The following is an 18,653-nucleotide window of genomic DNA, read 5'->3' on the forward strand; positions in this document are numbered from 1 at the left end:
ATCCGCTTTTAATCCATCGCACCCCACTGCTTCTGTCCGCCAAGTCCTTCTTTTTCCTTTTGTCACAACCTGTATAGACATTGACGGGGCGATCTGCCCGATATTTGCAGATCAATCTTTAGCGAGTAAATTTTGGCTTGTGCATTCTGAAAACATATGAGGGTCTCGGCATAGATGACAGTGTCCTCCAGATTTTAGGGCTCTAACATGTGAAACAGCTTTCACATGTCTTCACGTGCTCGCTGCATCTTAGCTGAAAGATTATTGTGCCTCAAAGCATGACATGCTTTTCTTTCTTGTTGCTTTCTTTCTTGTCTACATCTTCCTGGTTTCTACATGTCTTTTTCTGTACATCACGTATTCTGCATGCTTGCCCACTCTCGTGAATATACATCCTCCAATAAAGCAATGGCTCTTATCTCTGATTTTAGAAGATGAAGGACATATTTCAACTACTATATAGATGGGAATTCATCTCGACCATTGCGAAGCGTCTGGTATGAATGAGTCCTAAGAGACCTCTAGACTACCATATCACTTGGTTCCACTCTTTGTACTGGTGTTTTATTTGAAATTGTGGTTATTTCAACTTTGTGATGATTTGAAAGTAGCGAGAATGCTTTTGAAAATGGCAGATTGATGTCAACTTTCATGTCGAGCCTGACAGTTCTCACAATGGAAAAAAAACCCATGTGAGGAAACTCTCCCGCTTCCATGGTCACGTTAAAGCGTGCTTCGCAGTCATTGATAAAGGACTTGCCAATAGACACTATTCTCGAAATAATGAGAGATCCGAGTTGGCCATGATCCTTGAGAAGCTCAACGATTTCATTGTTGCAGCAAAGTTTATAGATGTTGTCAGAAATAACATTCGTGAGAAGACCGAGAAGACTGGGAGAGCGAATTTTGGGGAACGATGGTGTCATGTAGTAGTCTCTGATCCATGCAAAAAGCTGCTGACAGAGAGTGGGTTGGAAACAGAGATCTTTCTATGTCCAGGCTTGTTTGTCGGGTTCCCAGAGTTGCCTGGCGGTTGCCTTTTGGCTTCACATCCTGACCATTGTCATTGTAAGTCTACTGGTAGAGAAAGCAGAGGACTCGTCCGATGGTCTCCGAGTCATCGTCGAGTGAATTGATCCCGCTGATGGATTCTTTGAAAAAGTACATGTAAGAAACTGAGACTATTGGACACTGAACATCTCTTAAAGCCATGTTTAAGAGCGACAGCGAAAAAAAATAAGACTGTGTGTACACTGTAGATACTAGATAATGGCGCGGTGTGCCTTAAGAGCCATGTTCTGGCAGACAATGACATCTAAGAAACAATCCTCCTTAAAATTTCCACTCACTGCCTTGCAAAACAAGGAGGAGTTTTTGACTGATGCCATATTGAAAAAAACAAAAGACATATGGGAAGGAGAAATAATTGAGAAGAGACAAGTGGGAAAGAGAGAGACACTTGAGTAGAAATTGGGTGAATAGAACAATGGGAATGTCCAGGCATTTAAAATTGAGAACGCAAGCTATAATCCTTCAACCTCATATGGAGGTCAACATGAGTTAGTCTATACTTTTATGTATATTGCTTCAAATCTAGTTGAAGCAATGTTCGTATATAAACCATGATTAAAGTAGATTCAGAATGATACAAACCTTCCTATAGTTAAATGAAAGGCACAGCTTTTATACTAGAGTTAAATTGGCGGACTTCAAAATCTTCGAACTTGACGCTGATATGTGTTGAATAAAATGCTGCCCACGCTGAAAGTAGAGTGGTTGTGCAAATATATGGGGCAGCCACGTGACACACTATTTAAATATGCCGCAATTATTTTTTTCCTTCTTCCCTTTCCACTTCTCCCTTCACACTTTTTTCCTCGACAATCATCAGATTGTACATGTCTCTCAAGTGTTTAATGTTATCACTTTGAGGATCAATCTCAGATCAACAGATGTCGATTTTGATCAGGATCACTTAACCTAACTTGCATTCAACTAATTATGTATGCCATTGGCTTTTTTTGATATATTCAAAGGCAACTAGATGTGCCTATATAGTCTCATCGCCCGTGTTTATTCTTACGCACCTTGCAATTCCTTTGGACACCTCACATATCCCTTCACTATTCGCATGATGAACAATTTCAAGATTGAACTGGGTTGTCAATACACTTAGACTCCCGGTGCATGATCATTCATACACTGAAAATTCTGATTGAATATGAAGACGCAGATGTTATTTCCAGTTGAATCTGGTTTGTCCCCACCTATATAGTTAGCAAGAATAATTCTACATGTTGGTATTACAAACTTTTATCAAACACTGCTATAGTGGATTCAATCCATATCATTCATGTACAAAAGCACCATTCAACATAGGTACAACTCAAGGCCGTCCCTTGCCACTATTCTGCGCTCGACTTTCATCAAGTGCTTGTTGAACCCAGGACTCGTCTTTTCTATCAAATGGCGTAGCTCGCTGATAAGAACCGGGCCCCGGAGCTTGGGTCTGGGCGTCTCGCCGCGCAGTGCGGATAGAGCTAATGCAGTATGAACAAAGGAGGACAGCCATTGTAAAAGCTGCAATAGGAGCATTGAGAGACTGGATCAAGATTAGTATTGGAGGAATCATTTAATACGAAAATAGACGGAAAATTGGACAGTTTAGCCAAGAAATTAAGTGGGCTGATAGTGTTTAGATTGGTATCTGCAATGCAGTGTACATACTCCTTTTGGCTTGCCTAATGCTTTGGGATTTGGCCTTGGTTGGGCCATTGCGTTCACGGGTATGTTGTGTCTGACTTTGATGTAGGCTTGAGCTATCCTCAGGCTCACCTTTGCAGGCCAAGCTTGTTTAAATGGAAGTGTCACTCTTAAGAATGGCACAATCAAGTAAATTTGAGAACCAAGAGAAAAAAAAAGCAACTATATGCAAAAGAGGCAAGGATGGATGGTCACGGTGATCGTAAATGGTGGTGGTGCCTTGGCGGAGGCGGAGAGATTGTAAATGGATGCCTTAATATGGTTGAATTCTGCCTTATTTTAGACTTAGAAGGCTTAATAAGCAGGTTACGTAACTATTCCTATGGACATTTCTAGGAATTGAAGCTGTCACAACCGGCCGAATCTCTAATAATATTAATAATATAATTCTTTGTGAGTTCCTTAGAGAGTTTAATAAGGATAATACAGTGGATAAAAGCCCTGGATTTATAGAGGTTAATTGAAGTAAGGGAAATAGAAGCAAGCGATATTAGGAGTTTTTTTGTGACCTACATTTGTATGTAAACAAGAAATATGTGTTGAACAATAATCCCATGCATGGATGTTTGCTATTTGCTAGATTGTTTGCTATAGAATGAGGCTCAATGAGCCTTTGTCCAGATGTTTTTAATAGGGTATATAAACCCCTGCATTTCTAGCTTTAATGAATTAATAAATTCATGGTTATTCTTCTGCTTTCTCCCCGCCTAGTAGTAATCTTTACAACAGGTTATGCTATGCTCAACAATATGTATTTAATGTATGGCAACTTCTGGATATAACGAAGTTTCTGCTCTGTCTAGAATATATCGTTGTAAGTAGGTTTTACTGTATAGTTGATTTAAAACTTCAAGCTTGAAACTCGGCCTAGAACCCAGTTTGATCTGTCTGCCGAACACTGAGACGCTACCGAACACCGAACCCCGAGAAATTGACTGGATTATAGGCAGAGGGATTCTACTATTCGCATAGAGGGAGAATATAGTCCTAGATGCGGCAAGTATATCCATGGTAGATGTGGGTGTTTGAATAAGCTGATTCTAGTTTACCTAAAATCTTCGGTCTAACTAGCCGCGGTATTTCAAATTCTCTTCATGAACATGATATAAGGCCACACTACCTAACTGTTCAAAATTCGACTTGGAAAGCTCGGTAAGCTCCCTAACTATGGTCTTGCTATGCACACTGATATGAGAGATACTGAGTCACTCGAATATAGTAACGACAGTGATTGCGAGGAACGGTTGGTCAAGCTTCTATACCTCAATTTAGAAGTGTTCCAATCCAGCCCTGCAGTACTCACACACCGAACGATACGACCTACACATTGATTCATTTGGCTCGTCCCGCTCCGGAAAAGACCAGCCAAAAGCTTCACTTCCGACCAAAACTTATAATGCAAGTCCAACGGGTCGGCTGCAACGCTCATGTCATGTCTGTCCTTGAACTCTGGCGTCCAGGCGTCTTCGATGATGGCGTTGCCAATAATTCTGTCCCGGACGCCAATTTACATACGAACGACATTTACGTCTGCCAGCACAAGGATTATCCTTTGCTTGACTCAGATGTTGCGGACCAAGATGATGATGTTCTAGCTGTTATCCATTCGGAATTACAAGTTGACAAAAGGGAAACAGTACTATAATCAATTTTCGAGGAGATCATTTGGCGGACGTACACAAATCCATTGAAGGCCACTATCAATGTACTTGGGATGATGCTAATAGGAGTCCCATGAGAATGGAGGCATATATTCCTGATAGGGTCGGAACTGGGTCTTGGTCTATATTAGTTATCTGAATCCACTGGAGTGCAAGTAACACTGGGTCGTATGGAAGACATGATTATCTCATTATCCTAACAGAAGGAATGTCCAGAAAACGGGGAAAGTTTACGTTCCTCGTTAGATCTGTTGATATCATCCATGTCATGGCAGCATTGATTGAAATACTAGACAAGGCAGATATTTGGTAGATTGCCTAGGTCTGTCCACAGGCATGTCACCAAGTCCTCATAGCTTCAACGATTTCATATTAATTATTCCAGGCATTCTTCAGCGTCGACTCCAGGATAACTGATGTAATGGATATGCCGTTTCGGGATTGGGGATAGCCTCAGATGTCTGTCTGTTTAGATAATTGTGATTTTAGTTTCTATATCCCAAAGCGTCCAGCATTAACAGTGACATCACTGGATTGCCTTTACCTTTGACTAAATTCACTTGGTCGATGATAATAGTGAATGGCATGGTCGGTGAAGAACCTCCAGTCCCAATTGAGGTAAACATGCCATTCATTGTCTCGACATCGTCGAGCCTAAGCATCACCAGTGACTTGCATCTTTGACGATGGATAAGGGAGTTCTTCAAGGGGATTATCCTGGGTTACAGGGATAACTCTATTGGAAGTTATGGCTTGATGTGGTTGTTTTTCATTGATCTCTTTGGTTATGTGTAGGTGAACACCCTATGGATGCGGTAAGGTCTAATTGGGCCATGGGGTTATTGATAGCATAGCAGGCAGCACTGGGGGGATGTCTAATTAACTCTAGCAAGTTGTGTCGTGAAACCAGCCCCATCTTCTAAGTTCTCACTCAGTGTTAAGAACCCATAATTCTGCTCCACATTCAACCCATTGTGAACACCGGGGGTACCTATCACTGCAAAGGGGCAAAGGGAAAAGGGAGATCAGTTCTGCACCCTTTGCGATCCTTATAGCTTCAGTTCGATGATTTGTATGGTAGGGAAGGCCGTTAACGCTGGGGCTTTGATGGGTCTTGTTGTAGTCGATAGTACAACAAGGGGGAAAAGTTGAAGAGGAACATGATTTATTCGTAACTAACAAACCAGGGGTTATATACTCTGAAAAAACCATCTAAACAAAGGCTCCGTTTGTAAGAAACAAGGGAACAAGCAAGCAAGCATGCTATACTGAATAGCCGTGCCAAGCGCCCAACACACCTTCCGGGTGTTGGTGCGCCTCAAATGATGCAGTATTCTCGCAGGATGCAAGATCTATAAATTAGGTATCTTTTGTATGAATTACCTATACAAAAGGTACTGTTGGGCGCTTGGCACGGCTATGTAGGCGGTCTACAAAAGCATATTAAGGCATCAACCCTGTAAAATAAGGCATTTAGACGCACGGACCCCAAGAGATACCGTCTTATCGCGGTCGTCGCGGTCTCGTACTTAATCGGTGCCGACGTTCTCAGGCCGTCGACACACTCTTACCATCACAACAGCCATGGCTTCTGAACCTACCCCTCCAAAAGGGGGCATCTCACTCTATGCAAACTTACTTAATTCATCTTCGGACACACCTGGAATCATATCTCGTGCTCCTGTTGTCTTCAAACAGTCGGAGACCGAACCCCAACCTGATGACGCTGCGGCCGCCAAAAAGCAACACCTGAATCCTGGTATTTAATTTACCCTTTGACTTTCTCATGCATGAAGTAGCACATGCTGATTATCTCTTCCTTTTTTTTCATAGCTTCCCTCCGGTTCCAACCCACCAAGAGACCACAGCTCTCTGCTCAGAAACCCAAACCGAAACATACTTTCCCCAAAGCAGTACCACAGCTACAGCCCCCAGGTAACCCTTCGGTACCGACGAAGAGCACCTTGGCTGATTGGACTGCTTTGGAAGATGACGATTATGAGTACGCGCGAGAGAAGCCACAGCGTGGCGGAAGAAAGAAGCGCAAGAAGAACTTTGAGGCACCAGCTGTCCAAAATTGGGATGATATCTACGACACTTCTCGACCTACCAATTACCAAGAATACCGCCACAATGACGCGGGGAAGGCTGAGATTGGCGCGTGGGAGGATGTCTTGTATGGGCACGTCAGAAAGCGCTCACCGAGCAGATATTCCGAGAGCGAGGATTATGATGAGCCAAACATGCGTATGTTCGGGTCTTTTGCGATTAGTGACGACGCCCAGACTAAAAAGAAACTAGGACAATTTGTGCCTCCAAGAAACTTTGCGCCGCCGACTAATCTTAATGATGTGCCACCAGCAGCTTCTATCCCCAATGACCCATCTGGTGACGATGCATTTGCTCGCCGCGCAGCATTAGGACAAGTCATACCTCCCCAGCCATCACGCCCCCTTGATGCCTTCCAACCTAGCTCCGCAACCATCTCCCGCGCCCCAGTCCGATACACTCTACCTCCACCCCCAGAAGACATCCCAGCCTCCGAAGCCGAACTTGAAGCCTTATTGGCGCAAGAGCACCCGACAGATGAGGAAGAACCGGATGAGTCCGCGCCACGATCACTTCGTCCCGGCCAACCGAATTTCGGGGAACGAATGCTTTCCAAGTGGGGCTGGAACAAGGGATCCGGCCTCGGCGCTACTGGTTCTGGTATGGTGAAGCCGCTGCAAGTCAAGCTTGAGAAGCGAAAGAAGCGACCAGACTCCGAGGGTGGGGGCTTTGTCACGCCTGCTGGACGAGGTAAAATCATCGGAAGCCAGAAGAAGGGTGAATATGACACCAGCAAGTTCGGTCCTATGAGCGAAGTGGTCAAACTACTTGGCATGTTAGATGGCATGGACCTGGATGCCGAGATGGAAGGGAGTCAAAATGGTGGTTTGATGCAGGAGATTGGACAGGAGTGTAGTGACAAGGTACGTTTCCTTTCGTCAATGGACTTTTGGGGCTTTTGCTAACTTGAGGGGCTCTAGTATGGAGACGTGGAGCGAGTCTTTATCGCTCGCGACGTCGGAACCCCAGTCCCTGTCTTTGTCAAATTCAAGCACCCCTTGTCTGGTCTACGGGTAAGCTTTTGAGAGATCTTCACCTTGGTTCAAATGTTAGTTTGTACATTACTGACTATTGCATCTCCGATAGGCCGTGAATGCGCTCGAAGGCCGGATTTTCAACGGTAACACAATCACTGCGCGATTTTTCGATCTTGAGAAGTTCGATCGGGGGATTTACACGGACTAATTGTCCTCGTTTGTGTTTGTTATTTGGGCATTCTCGACTATTGCGCATACAATAGGCCGTGAATGTGCGCGAATACCAAGTACTCAATGGTTTTTCTCCGACTGAGGAGTTGGACCGGGGGTTTACATGGACTAATTGTCCTTGTTTGTGTCCTTTTATGTACGCTATGACATGTCCATCGTTTGTTATTTGGGCATTCGCGGCTATTGCACACACAATAGGCCGTGAATGTGCGCGAATACCAGGTACGCAATGGTTTTTCTCCAACTGAGGAGTCGGACCGAGGGTTTACATGGCCAATTGCTTATGTTCATACCCTTTCGTGTACTTAGCTATGTTAATGTTAATGATAATGTTCGATTACATTTGATGTTGCTCTAGTAAAGTCTCATTGCAATGTTCTCCAAAATGATCTCTAAAAAGTAAGACAAAACGCAGACTATGAAGTATCCCGACAGTAAGCGATCCAGTTCCCTATGAAACCTCAAAAACTCCGGTCAAAACCGCCATCCCGCTACTCTGATCTATTAATCTATTGTCCCATACCTTCTTAGGAGGAAGGGAAATCAAGGAACTCCAAGTCCGGCGATACTCCTTCGGCTTAGAGGCACTGAGTAAAAGGTCTGTGTCTCCCATAGAGTCATCAGTGACAAACGCCATAGTTATACGAAGGATTCTGCTAGTTGTGCATCAACCTACTAGGAAGGGGAATCCACGAGCGCCAGCTCCGGTGGACCCGACTCCGAGGCTGAGGTGGCTGCACAGAATCTCCGTAGACGTACTCCTCTCCATCATCTTCGTCATCATCAGTATGTTCAACCAAAGCGACAGAAGATAAGTGCTGTGAGGACTGTTGTACTATGTCTGGCGTGCGTGCCGGACCACCGTGGAAGGACGCACGGGTCTCTTCGTTCTCATCTCGACCAGTGGGATTTCTACGGATCAAGGCAGGAGACTGGGAGAACAAAGTTTCCATATCAAGTTCCTCGGCATCGCTGTCATCTGTAGTCCAGTCATCCTCATCGCTATACTGGTATGCATCGTTTAGTGCTTCCAGAAGATCTTCTCTCCTCCATTCGCGGAAGGTAGAATGGCGTAGCATTAGATGGTTAAGCTTGCATTGCAGACAATTTCCTATAAGGGAGAAATATGAATTGGTCCGTGGCTCTTCGGTGCACTTGTAGCCTGTTATGAAGGCATTGTGGCACGCGATTTGATGGGTTGTATCCTGGTCTAGGTGCCGGCATAGGGCATAGTAATAGATAATGGAATGACACATGATGATAGATGATAGATGATAGTATTTAGTTTTGGGATGAGTTTGACTGAGGGCTAATGAGTGTGGATGAGATAAGTACATGAGAGGATTAAACAGTCTTTTATACTCCTCGGATGAGATTCAAAGTGTGTTGGCATCTGCCGGCAAACTTTTGTTGTTGGATAAAGCCTTTGTCGAGGACCAATCCTTATTATCAATCATTTTTGATGACTAGTATCTTTATGGAAGGCTTTATAGACTTTCTTTGTTATCTTGGGTAATACATGAATGCCTTTGTTCTTGATCTTGTAGGTAAAGGCCATGAGTGGACTATTTCTGGCTAGGGCAGAGTAGTAGTGACTCATTGAAAGAAAGTGCCCAGGTGCTCTGTTTAAAACATCATATTCTTGTTTCTTGTATAAAAATATTATATGACTTCATAATTATCTATAATAGGGGTTCTTGTCTTAAGTGAGCTTCGGAGTAGGCACTTTCCCTTTGTACTTTTCAACTTTTACTTGAATCTACTTTTCTCTCTCTCTTCATTACAAAACCTCATCTACTGCGTTGTATCAAAATGCCATCGCTGGCGAATGTGTCGAACGTATGGAAAAGATGGTGAGACCACCTACACGAACTCTCAGAGTCGCCCGATGTCGACACGAAACGACAAGAATTCATTAAGAAACCTCCTCTCGAGCCCGAAATCGCCACCATCAGTGCGGCAGACATGACACTGGCAGACGTCAACAACCCTTTTGGCCTGAGTGAACTGCAAGGGTAGGAAAAATGGCATTTCCCCCGGCGAATTATTTTACTTAGACCAGATTTTGGTACCTAAAACATCATCCCTTGTACTTTAAAATACTAATAAGTATCTACAGATACCTGGATCGACGCTTTTACAGAGCTCACTTCTCAAAGCCGACCGAAGCTCATACAAGGTGCAAAATAGACGCCCTCCTTTTTTACGGTCAACGGAAGACTAAAGGCAGATGGATTCTTGGATTACGGCCCAAACGTCACTCTCCAATTCAAAACCTCACTTGAATGGGGCCCGATTAACTACCAAAAAACAAACAACACAAGTGTGTTGGAAGAGCAGATTATACCATGTTCTTTGGTGAGCGGGACCATATGGCCTGTCATTTGGTCGTGCTACAGGCCAAGAAAGAGACCACCGGAGCCAAATTAGGGCAGCTCTTGGCCTATATGCATGGTTTGGGCAAGCCTTTCGGAAAGGCTCGAGGACAGTCCGATAGCACTGTGTGGGGTACCCTTACAGATGGGCAGTGGTTTTACTTTATTCGGCTGAGCAATGCAGGGCAATGGTCTGTGGTCGCGTATCGAATTACCCGAGATGGCTGGGGGTGATATCGCTAATATGATGGCGTTCATGGTGCTGCAAGGGCACAAGACTGCGGAGTCTCCATTGCGGCCAAGAGATCTGCCAATTTTCTTCAAATTCACTTCAGATTCACTTCAGATTCATTTCAGATTTAATTTACTTTTGACTCTGTCTTTTAACAAAGTATATAGCAACATTGACAAAGTGAGCCGATATATTATCAACCCCTAGCCGTGAATTTGACTGGCTGCATCCTGGGCATGGAAATATAAATGTAGGTATAATTCATAAAAAAAGATCGCTATCTAGGTATATCATTAAAACAAGTCGAGATCCATAATTTCCCAGGCTAGGCTTAGACAGCCCTATCATTCACGAGTAGCAGAGGTTTACTTCTAGTTTCCAGTTGCATTTCATTGGAGCACTTCATCTCCCTTGGCCTGCTGGCAATATTGTAATCCAGTCTGCAGCTCGTGAGACATACCAGATAGTTACGTATGTAATAATACTCCTCCTAATTTCCTATCGTATGTGTATATATACATAGGCCCATTCCGAGGCTGATGCCGATTGGGAGTCGTCAGGATCGTGAGGAACGATGTCAAACTAATGGACGTATAGGTTATGCTAAGCACTCAACATTTTAATTAACCATCAGACATTAATCTCAACATAGGTAAAATACAACGACTCCAGCATACATATTCCACCAACATCCCCGTGGAACAATAAGATAGTAAAAACCCCTATGATTCGGGTCCTGTCGATCAATCAACCACGCGGAGATCCAAATACTTCCATATGAATACGCTTAGGGTCCACACCTAAAGCCTCCAGGTCCTTGCTTTGAGCACTCATGAACGGCTGAGGCCCGCAGATATAATAATCTGCATCCGGAAGAATAGCCTTTTCTTTGAATTTGGACAAATCCACCCGGCCTATGTGATCATAGTCTACCCCCTGCACGTCGCTCTCAGCGGCACCTTCATAGAAAACCATGCGACTAACTGATGGGTTTTCGGCGACGATCTGGACCAGATCATTCTTCATGGCATGGACGCGACCATTACGTGCCGCATGGACGAAGACGACTCGCCGTGCTTGGCCCTGCTGGTTGATGATGGTTTTCAACATAGACATCATGGGCGTGAGCCCCACCCCTCCACTGATTAGAACAGCAGGCGTTGTGGAGTTAATGTCAAGAACGAAATCACCGAAAGGCATGCTCAATTCCAATTCCGAACCTTCCGGCAGCGATTCGTGAAGCACGTTCGAGATGTGGCCAGCCGGCTTCGAATCCCTTGCGAATTCTCGTTTGACGGAAATTCGGAAGTGACCTCGGTTCGGCACGTCAGATAGGCTGTACTGACGGGGCTGGTAGACGTCTAGTTCGGGCACGTAGCAGCGCACGCTAACGAACTGTCCCGGCTGATAGGATGGCAGGGCATCCTTGTCCAACGGGCTGAGATAGAAGGACATGATTTCGTCACTCTCTAGCGTTTTCTTCGAGATGTAGAACTTCCGCCATCCTTTCCATCCGCCGGGTGTCTTCACACCTTGCTCGTAAAGTTCTTGCTCGAAGTTGATAAAAATATCCGCTAGTTGCTGGTAAGCTGCCTTCCACGCATCGAGCACTTGCTCGTTAGCGGCGGGCCCGAGGACGTCTTTGATTGCGGCGAGCAGGTGTTCGCCGACAATAGGGTAGTGGGCAGGCATGACCCCTAAGCTAGCGTGTTTATGTCCGATGCGAGAAACAGCTGTGCTTAGGGCTTCGGGGTTGTCAATGTTAACCGCATATGCCCACACAGCATGTGCCAAGGCCGCTGGTTGCTCGCCAGTATTTTGGTGAACGGTATTGAAGATATTCTTAAGCTCCGGATGTTTCTCGAGCAAGCGCTTATAAAAGAGGGTGGTGATCGTGACTCCATACTCTTGAAGGGCGGGAATGGTAGACTTCACAATCTGCTTTTGTTGTGCTGTGATTCCCCTTCGTGGTACCGAGACATAAGCCCTTTGGGCTAGCGACTGGAGAACTGGACGCCGGAAAACACTTCGTGCGGACATATTGAGAATGTTGCAGACAAATGTTGCAGACTAGACAAGACGTATTCCAAGAGGTTTAATTTGAGTTAGAAATTTTCAGGTTGTATCGGCTAGAGGTGTCATCAAGAGAACTCCAGGGGTCTTTAACTTTATTTTCTAGTCAATCCATTAGTAACTACTCCGTATAGGAATGGATGTTGTAGGAACAGAGTAGGTAAACTAGGACTAGATTCCGAAAGAATACATGCCAAGACCGGAGTCTAGTCCTTTTGTGGTGTAGATTGAAAAATACGGTTTATTTTACCAGATCATACCCCCATTTTTTTACACATCCGTGCAATCCATAGTCTTGGAAAAAACCAATAAGATAGTTTTGCTCCATAGATCATGGAATAATTGATTCCTACTGGTTCAAACTAAACGTCATTCATAATATCTAGGTAGCTTAATCGACAACTCGTAGGCTCACCTGACAGTCAGTTTCTCCATCTATCTCCGCGGAGCATTATATACCGTAAGAGGTTGTAACCCGAATGAATGAATCATCATCCTAGGGTATGGTCATTTCAAGCACATGATGCATATTGTTGATATATAATGTTCATTTGAACTATATATATGTAACATATATATAACGAGCCAGGTCTTTCACAAAAGAAGGCAGCATCTGGAATCACCTATGGAGAGTTGATATACCAACCATCTACCCCTGTGCCGAGCACTTTCCAGATGTCCCATCTTCGTATCGTTGCTCCGTAGCTAGCTTATGCCTTCTTTTTTGTCTTGGTTACGGGCTACTTGCTCTGTATTTCAACAACACAACTCCGCATGTCTAGCTACATCCTTATCAGCCTTCCGAATCGATCTCGGCGATGCACATCCATATATCTCCTATGAGAAATGAGTGTTATCTGGGAAGCTTGCGTTTGACGAGGCGATAGGTAAGGTCTACCCAACGTATTCCGCTTCCCCCACTGCCTTAACGCTATCCGAATGGGCCTCACGGTATGGACTATTATTCAAAACATCCTCACCACCATGGCGAGCTAGAAGAAGCTATGACAAACTCCACGGATTTTCCAGATAATTGGGATCGAATCCACCGTGATCATTGTCTAGATCAACTACGGCAAGCTATCCAATTTACGCCAATACGCCGAAGAGAGACATAAATGTGGCACCGTGTAACAACACCAAATTCTTCGTAGTACTGTAGGATATATAGCCACCTCTATGCCCTCGATTTTTCTATGCAGCCCATGATACAGAAGAGTAACTGTAATTTAAGACTCACTCTTTCAGGGTAGCTTTTAGCTCGTATGAGTATAATCAGTTTATAGCAATCAAGCCGCTGAGAAGCGCAAGGGCATGGCCATATATACATAGTTATACCCAGTACTACCCTCCGAGAAGTCGAATAACGATATAATACTGGGACCACCAAACAAAAATAGTAAATTCTATATTCATATAGAAGACAGAAAAGAAAAATATCCTACAGAACCAGTTTTAACGGTTTATGGCTAACAATAGAAGTGAGGCTCCTAGCAGGTTCCTGGGCAAGGCCAGGCCCGGTCCGGGTTCCCTGTAGTTATTACATAAGCAGTCTCATTGTTCGCGTGGGGAGGTCAATTGCTATCACCTCCCCGGCTTTGACGATTGCCACTTTAAAATCTTCCCACTCATCACCTCACCTCTTTCTCCCTCCCTCATTACCCATCACTAAACTGCTCATCGTGTTCTGCAATTTATTTGAAACCAAGTTTCATCTTTCTGCTGCTTGATCTTCATCGCGAGTCAACCTGTTTTAGCTACTCACCTGCTGAACACCACCCGAGATGTCGTTGTGTCAGAACCGTCTCCAGGAAGAGCGGTAAGTGGATTCTGCGATTCTGCGCATCACTTGCGCACCACTTGCGCCACGCCCTTGACCCGCACTAACCTCTGTGGATTTTATAGAAAGCAATGGCGTCGCGATCACCCATTTGGCTTTGTCGCAAAGCCGAAACGTTCCCCGCAGGGTGGCCTGGACCTGAAGAACTGGGAATGTGCCATTCCAGGGAAGGCTAACACTCTCTGGGAAGGTGGACTTTTCAAAATCGACTTGATTTTCCCCGATGGTGAGTGGCGCAATACATCCATGACTACTGAAGATCATTATACTAATCGAGATATTTTCACGCTTCTAGAATACCCTACCAAGCCTCCCAAATGTACGTATCTCCTTTGCGATATACTCTTGTGACAGCTCGCCAGAAGAGAGCTTCTGCTGGGAACCGTCACTATGATCTCTCATGACAACAGAACACTAATACAAAAACCGTCCAGGCAAATTCACACCGGCACTTTTCCACCCTAACGTCTACCCTTCCGGAACGGTTTGCCTGTCAATTCTGAATGAGGAGGAGGGTTGGCGACCTGCCATCACTATTAAGCAGCTCTTGCTTGGCATCCAAGATCTCTTGGATGACCCGAACCCCGAGTCACCTGCACAGGCCGAGGCCTACAACCTCTTCAAGAAGGACCGTCCTCAATACGAACGTAGGGTTCGCATGGTTGTGAAGGAAAACCAGCCCAACTAGGAATACCAGCCAATCTGGCTTTTGAGTTACCCAAGCGTAAACAGCGATGGCGCTGCATGGGTCATTTACTTTTTTGTTTTCTCTCTTTCAGCATGGGATACCGGGGAGATTGAGGGAAGATCATGCATTTACTGTTTAACGAAATGAGCAGGTTTTGCTGTTCTATCGCGAGCATGGCGTTTCTACATATCCCAATGGATGGCGTTTTCTGGGCTTAGGGTCATTCAGAAACAATGATACCACATACATGCTCCTTGCTACGATGTTTAAGCTCCCCATGTATTGAGTACAGGATGACTCTGGCAGAAGGCAGAAGAAATTCAATGTCGTACTTATTTGCTCTGCATAGGTAAAATCACTTGAGCGGCCAACACAGCATCCATACCTCTGCGATGATGGAATGAGCCCAAGGTGGGGGTCTTCGGAAACTGCATTTAACTTGTATTTTTGAGCAACAAGACGCCAGTATACATATTACACTTGATGAACTTGAACCCATATCGACAACCCTTTCCCCATTTGGAATCCTCAAAATGTAGAAATGGGTGTTGAACACTGCGTCATGTCTACCAATTTGGCAAGGGCTGGAATCTAGAATACAACTCGCTGTAGCTTCGCCTCTTCCACCATATTAGCATTGTATGTAAAAAAGACCCAGGATGGTACGATCCCATTCTGTTTTTGAGACCTAAAGCAAGGAGCTGGAAGGGATATATGAGTCCCTTATACCGATACACTCATGGGTCTCACATAGATCTTCATGGTCTTAATATTGAGACGGGTGTGGCCTTGCCTTTAGTGACTCATACCGCTCTGATATCGTTGACTACACGTCCTCGTTTTTATATTCATTATGAGTTCCCGGAATATAGATGGAGGGTAACACTTCGTCAAGGAGAGGCTTGGCTAGGGCTATAGTTCATGGTGGGGGTATATTAATCACGTGACATCGAATCGATTCACTCTCTAGGGATCCCCTGTCAGACTGAAATAGCAATAATAAATAGTATGACCCGACAAAAGGAATCCGCTAATATGGTCACATATCTAACCACAGGAGTAAAAAGTCTTATAAGTCGATGCTAACTAAGCCAATTATCCATGGGCTGTTATCTTATCGGTGACTCAAAGACTTGCCGACATCGCCCCTCGCCCCGCCGGAAAGGCACCGGGGCAAAATTGAAAAAAATCGCCGTTCTTAAGGTTCCCCATATAACCGGACGATTAGTCAATTCTACTCCGTTACCCTTCTTCTCTCTCCCGAATTGATCTTCATCTCTAACCACACTTCCCAATTGCCCATCATGTGTGGAATTTTCGCGTGCCACCAGTGCGTTATATCCTATCCAAACTCCCCGCCTCTAGTGGGATGTTGATTCGGGGAATACTAACTAGAGTATAGTCACCCGGATGTGCAAAAGTTCAAGCCTACCGCTTTGCGCATGGCCAAGGCGTGAGTATCTCCATTACTTTTCAATCGCTGCAATCTACAATCTGCAATGCGCAATTCGCAATCTATAGAAATCTCGCTGACCTGTGTTCGCATAGTGTGCGCCATCGCGGTCCCGATTGGAGTGAGTCACAACCCGAGTTGCAACATTGCGCAGTATATGTGGGGATCAAAGGATTAACAAAAGTTCTCCAACAGGTGGAAACTTCTGCGCCGAGAGCACTAGTGAGTTGACACGCAATGACTTCGGTGTCGGTGTTGGTATACTAACGCGCGATACATAGTCCTGGCGCACGAGCGTCTGAGCATTGTCGGTGTTGGTATGTGGCCCCTGTGAACGATCAATGAAGATCGATTTGTTAACAATATCCTTTTAGACTCCGGTGCCCAGCCCCTCGTCAACGATGACAGCACCCTCGCCCTCGCCGTCAACGGTGAGATCTACAACCACCGCCTCATTCGCAAGAACCTTCGCCACAAGTACGACTTCAAGACACACTCTGATTGTGAAGTTATCATTCCCTTGGTACGTCAGGATATAACGGAGTTGGAATTAGAGTGGAAATGCTGATATATACTAGTATGAGGAGTATGGCCTTGATGCCCCCAAGCACCTTGATGGCATGTTCTCTTGGGTTCTTTGGGATAAGAAGCAGGACCGTGTTGTTGCTGCCCGTGACCCCATCGGTATCACCAGCTTCTACCTTGGCCGGTCCTCGTCGACTCCCGGCGCCGTCTACTTTGCCTCTGAGCTCAAGTGTCTGCACCCCGTCTGCGACGACATCATTGCCTTCCCCCCGGCCACATCTATGATTCCAAGACCGACTCCCTGACCCGCTACTTCGAGCCCAAGTGGTGGAACCCTGCCAACGTCCCCTCGACCCCTGTTGACTACAAGGTAGTCCGCCACAGCCTCGAGAAGGCCGTCCGCAAGCGTCTGATGGCCGAGGTTCCCTACGGTGTTCTGCTGTCTGGTGGTCTCGACTCCAGTTTGGTCGCTTCTATCGCCCAGCGCGAGACGCTCCGCATGGCTGAAGCTGCCCGCAACGCGCCTCAGAACGTCAACGCAGACGGCGAGTTGGTTGGCATTGACGACGAAAATGATCTATCGACCGTCACCACCTTCCAGCAGCTGCACTCATTCTCCATCGGCCTTCCCGGTGCCCCCGATACCACCGCGGCCATTGAGGTCGCCAAGTTCCTCGGCACTAAGCACCACCCCTTCACCTTCACTGTTGAGGACGGCCTCGATGCTCTCTCTGACGTGATCTACCACCTCGAGACCTACGATGTTACCACCATCCGTGCCTCTACTCCCATGTACCTGCTCTCCCGTAAGATCAAGGCCATGGGTGTCAAGATGGTTCTGAGTGGTGAGGGTTCCGACGAGATCTTCGGTGGCTACCTCTACTTCCACGCTGCCCCCAACAAGGAGGAGCTCCATAAGGAGACTGTCCGCCGTGTGAAGAACTTGCACTTGGCTGACTGCCTCCGTGCCAACAAGTCCACATCCGCGTGGGGTCTTGAGGCCCGTGTTCCTTTCCTCGACAAGGAATTCCTCGAGACCTGCATGGGTGTCGATCCCCAAGACAAGATGATCACCCCCGAGCGTATCGAGAAGCACATGCTGCGCAAGGCCTTCGACACCACTGATGAGCCTGAGACCGCTGCCTACTTGCCTGACAAGATTCTCTGGCGCCAGAAGGAGCAGTTCAGCGATGGTGTTGGCTACAGCTGGATTGATGGCCTCAAGGATGAGGCTGAGCGCCAAGTCACCGATGAGATGATGAAGAACCCTAAGCCCCAATGGGGCACTGACGTTCCCGACACCAAGGAGGCGTATGTTTCCCACCATTTTTCTCCAACTTAAAGTACTGTTGAAAACTAACCTGGGATATAGATACTGGTACCGTACCATGTTCGATGAGCACTTCCCTCCTTACTGTGCCGGCACTGTCGAGCGCTGGACCCCTACCTGGTCCAAGCAGAGCGACCCCAGTGGAAGGTGAGTTGTTATTCTTTATTCCCTATTTAATCCATCTTCTCTAACCATCCTTTACAGAGCCATCGCCATCCACAACCAGAAGTATGACGAGTCGGAGTAAAAAGTCTTTGAGAGTATAAACAAAAGGATCTGAACTTTTCTCATTTAGCATTTTCTTTGGAGATATAGCACTGGATTAGATTAGACATATACCCTTCTAGTATAGAGATGGTATAATGTTATGATCTCAAATGTTTTTTTTTCTTATGT

The 18,653-nt window shown here is 45.7% G+C and overlaps 8 protein-coding genes across 8 annotated transcripts; 5 read left to right on the forward strand and 3 right to left on the reverse strand.

Annotated features, from left to right (window-relative positions):
- Positions 1–2,386: 2,386 nt before the first annotated feature.
- N7516_005973 (uncharacterized protein) lies at positions 2,387–2,775 on the reverse strand (the record flags this gene model as incomplete). The annotated part of the gene is made up of 2 exons (XM_057218693.1): positions 2,387–2,602; positions 2,728–2,775. The coding sequence occupies 2 exons, from the start codon at positions 2,773–2,775 to the stop codon at positions 2,387–2,389; spliced, it is 264 nt and encodes an 87-aa protein (XP_057072784.1).
- Positions 2,776–4,159: 1,384 nt separating this feature from the next.
- On the forward strand, positions 4,160–4,408 carry N7516_005974 (uncharacterized protein; the record flags this gene model as incomplete). The annotated part of the gene is made up of 1 exon (XM_057218694.1): positions 4,160–4,408. The coding sequence occupies one exon, from the start codon at positions 4,160–4,162 to the stop codon at positions 4,406–4,408; it is 249 nt and encodes an 82-aa protein (XP_057072785.1).
- Positions 4,409–6,008: 1,600 nt separating this feature from the next.
- Positions 6,009–7,718, forward strand: N7516_005975 (uncharacterized protein; the record flags this gene model as incomplete). The annotated part of the gene is made up of 4 exons (XM_057218695.1): positions 6,009–6,183; positions 6,258–7,396; positions 7,454–7,546; positions 7,620–7,718. The coding sequence occupies 4 exons, from the start codon at positions 6,009–6,011 to the stop codon at positions 7,716–7,718; spliced, it is 1,506 nt and encodes a 501-aa protein (XP_057072786.1).
- A 679-nt stretch (positions 7,719–8,397) lies between these two features.
- Positions 8,398–8,997, reverse strand: N7516_005976 (uncharacterized protein; the record flags this gene model as incomplete). The annotated part of the gene is made up of 1 exon (XM_057218696.1): positions 8,398–8,997. One exon carries the CDS (start codon positions 8,995–8,997, stop codon positions 8,398–8,400), a length of 600 nt encoding a protein of 199 aa, XP_057072787.1.
- Positions 8,998–10,089: 1,092 nt separating this feature from the next.
- N7516_005977 (uncharacterized protein) lies at positions 10,090–10,350 on the forward strand (the record flags this gene model as incomplete). Its single annotated transcript, XM_057218697.1, has 1 exon — positions 10,090–10,350. The coding sequence occupies one exon, from the start codon at positions 10,090–10,092 to the stop codon at positions 10,348–10,350; it is 261 nt and encodes an 86-aa protein (XP_057072788.1).
- Positions 10,351–11,095: 745 nt separating this feature from the next.
- N7516_005978 (uncharacterized protein) lies at positions 11,096–12,388 on the reverse strand (the record flags this gene model as incomplete). The annotated part of the gene is made up of 1 exon (XM_057218698.1): positions 11,096–12,388. One exon carries the CDS (start codon positions 12,386–12,388, stop codon positions 11,096–11,098), a length of 1,293 nt encoding a protein of 430 aa, XP_057072789.1.
- Positions 12,389–14,162: 1,774 nt separating this feature from the next.
- On the forward strand, positions 14,163–14,949 carry N7516_005979 (E2 SUMO-conjugating protein UBC9; the record flags this gene model as incomplete). The annotated part of the gene is made up of 4 exons (XM_057218699.1): positions 14,163–14,240; positions 14,327–14,487; positions 14,557–14,580; positions 14,696–14,949. The coding sequence occupies exons 1-4, from the start codon at positions 14,206–14,208 to the stop codon at positions 14,947–14,949; spliced, it is 474 nt and encodes a 157-aa protein (XP_057072790.1). The 5' UTR covers positions 14,163–14,205.
- A 1,304-nt stretch (positions 14,950–16,253) lies between these two features.
- Positions 16,254–18,504, forward strand: N7516_005980 (asparagine synthetase B; the record flags this gene model as incomplete). Its single annotated transcript, XM_057218700.1, has 10 exons — positions 16,254–16,279; positions 16,352–16,402; positions 16,498–16,523; positions 16,598–16,624; positions 16,684–16,719; positions 16,777–16,925; positions 16,981–17,169; positions 17,220–18,238; positions 18,300–18,404; positions 18,462–18,504. The coding sequence occupies 10 exons, from the start codon at positions 16,254–16,256 to the stop codon at positions 18,502–18,504; spliced, it is 1,671 nt and encodes a 556-aa protein (XP_057072791.1).
- Positions 18,505–18,653: the final 149 nt, after the last annotated feature.

The sequence above is a fragment of the Penicillium verrucosum genome (assembly GCF_028828655.1).
Source record: "Penicillium verrucosum strain IBT 35672 chromosome Unknown utg000002l_segment0_segment0, whole genome shotgun sequence".
Lineage (NCBI taxonomy): Eukaryota > Fungi > Ascomycota > Eurotiomycetes > Eurotiales > Aspergillaceae > Penicillium > Penicillium verrucosum.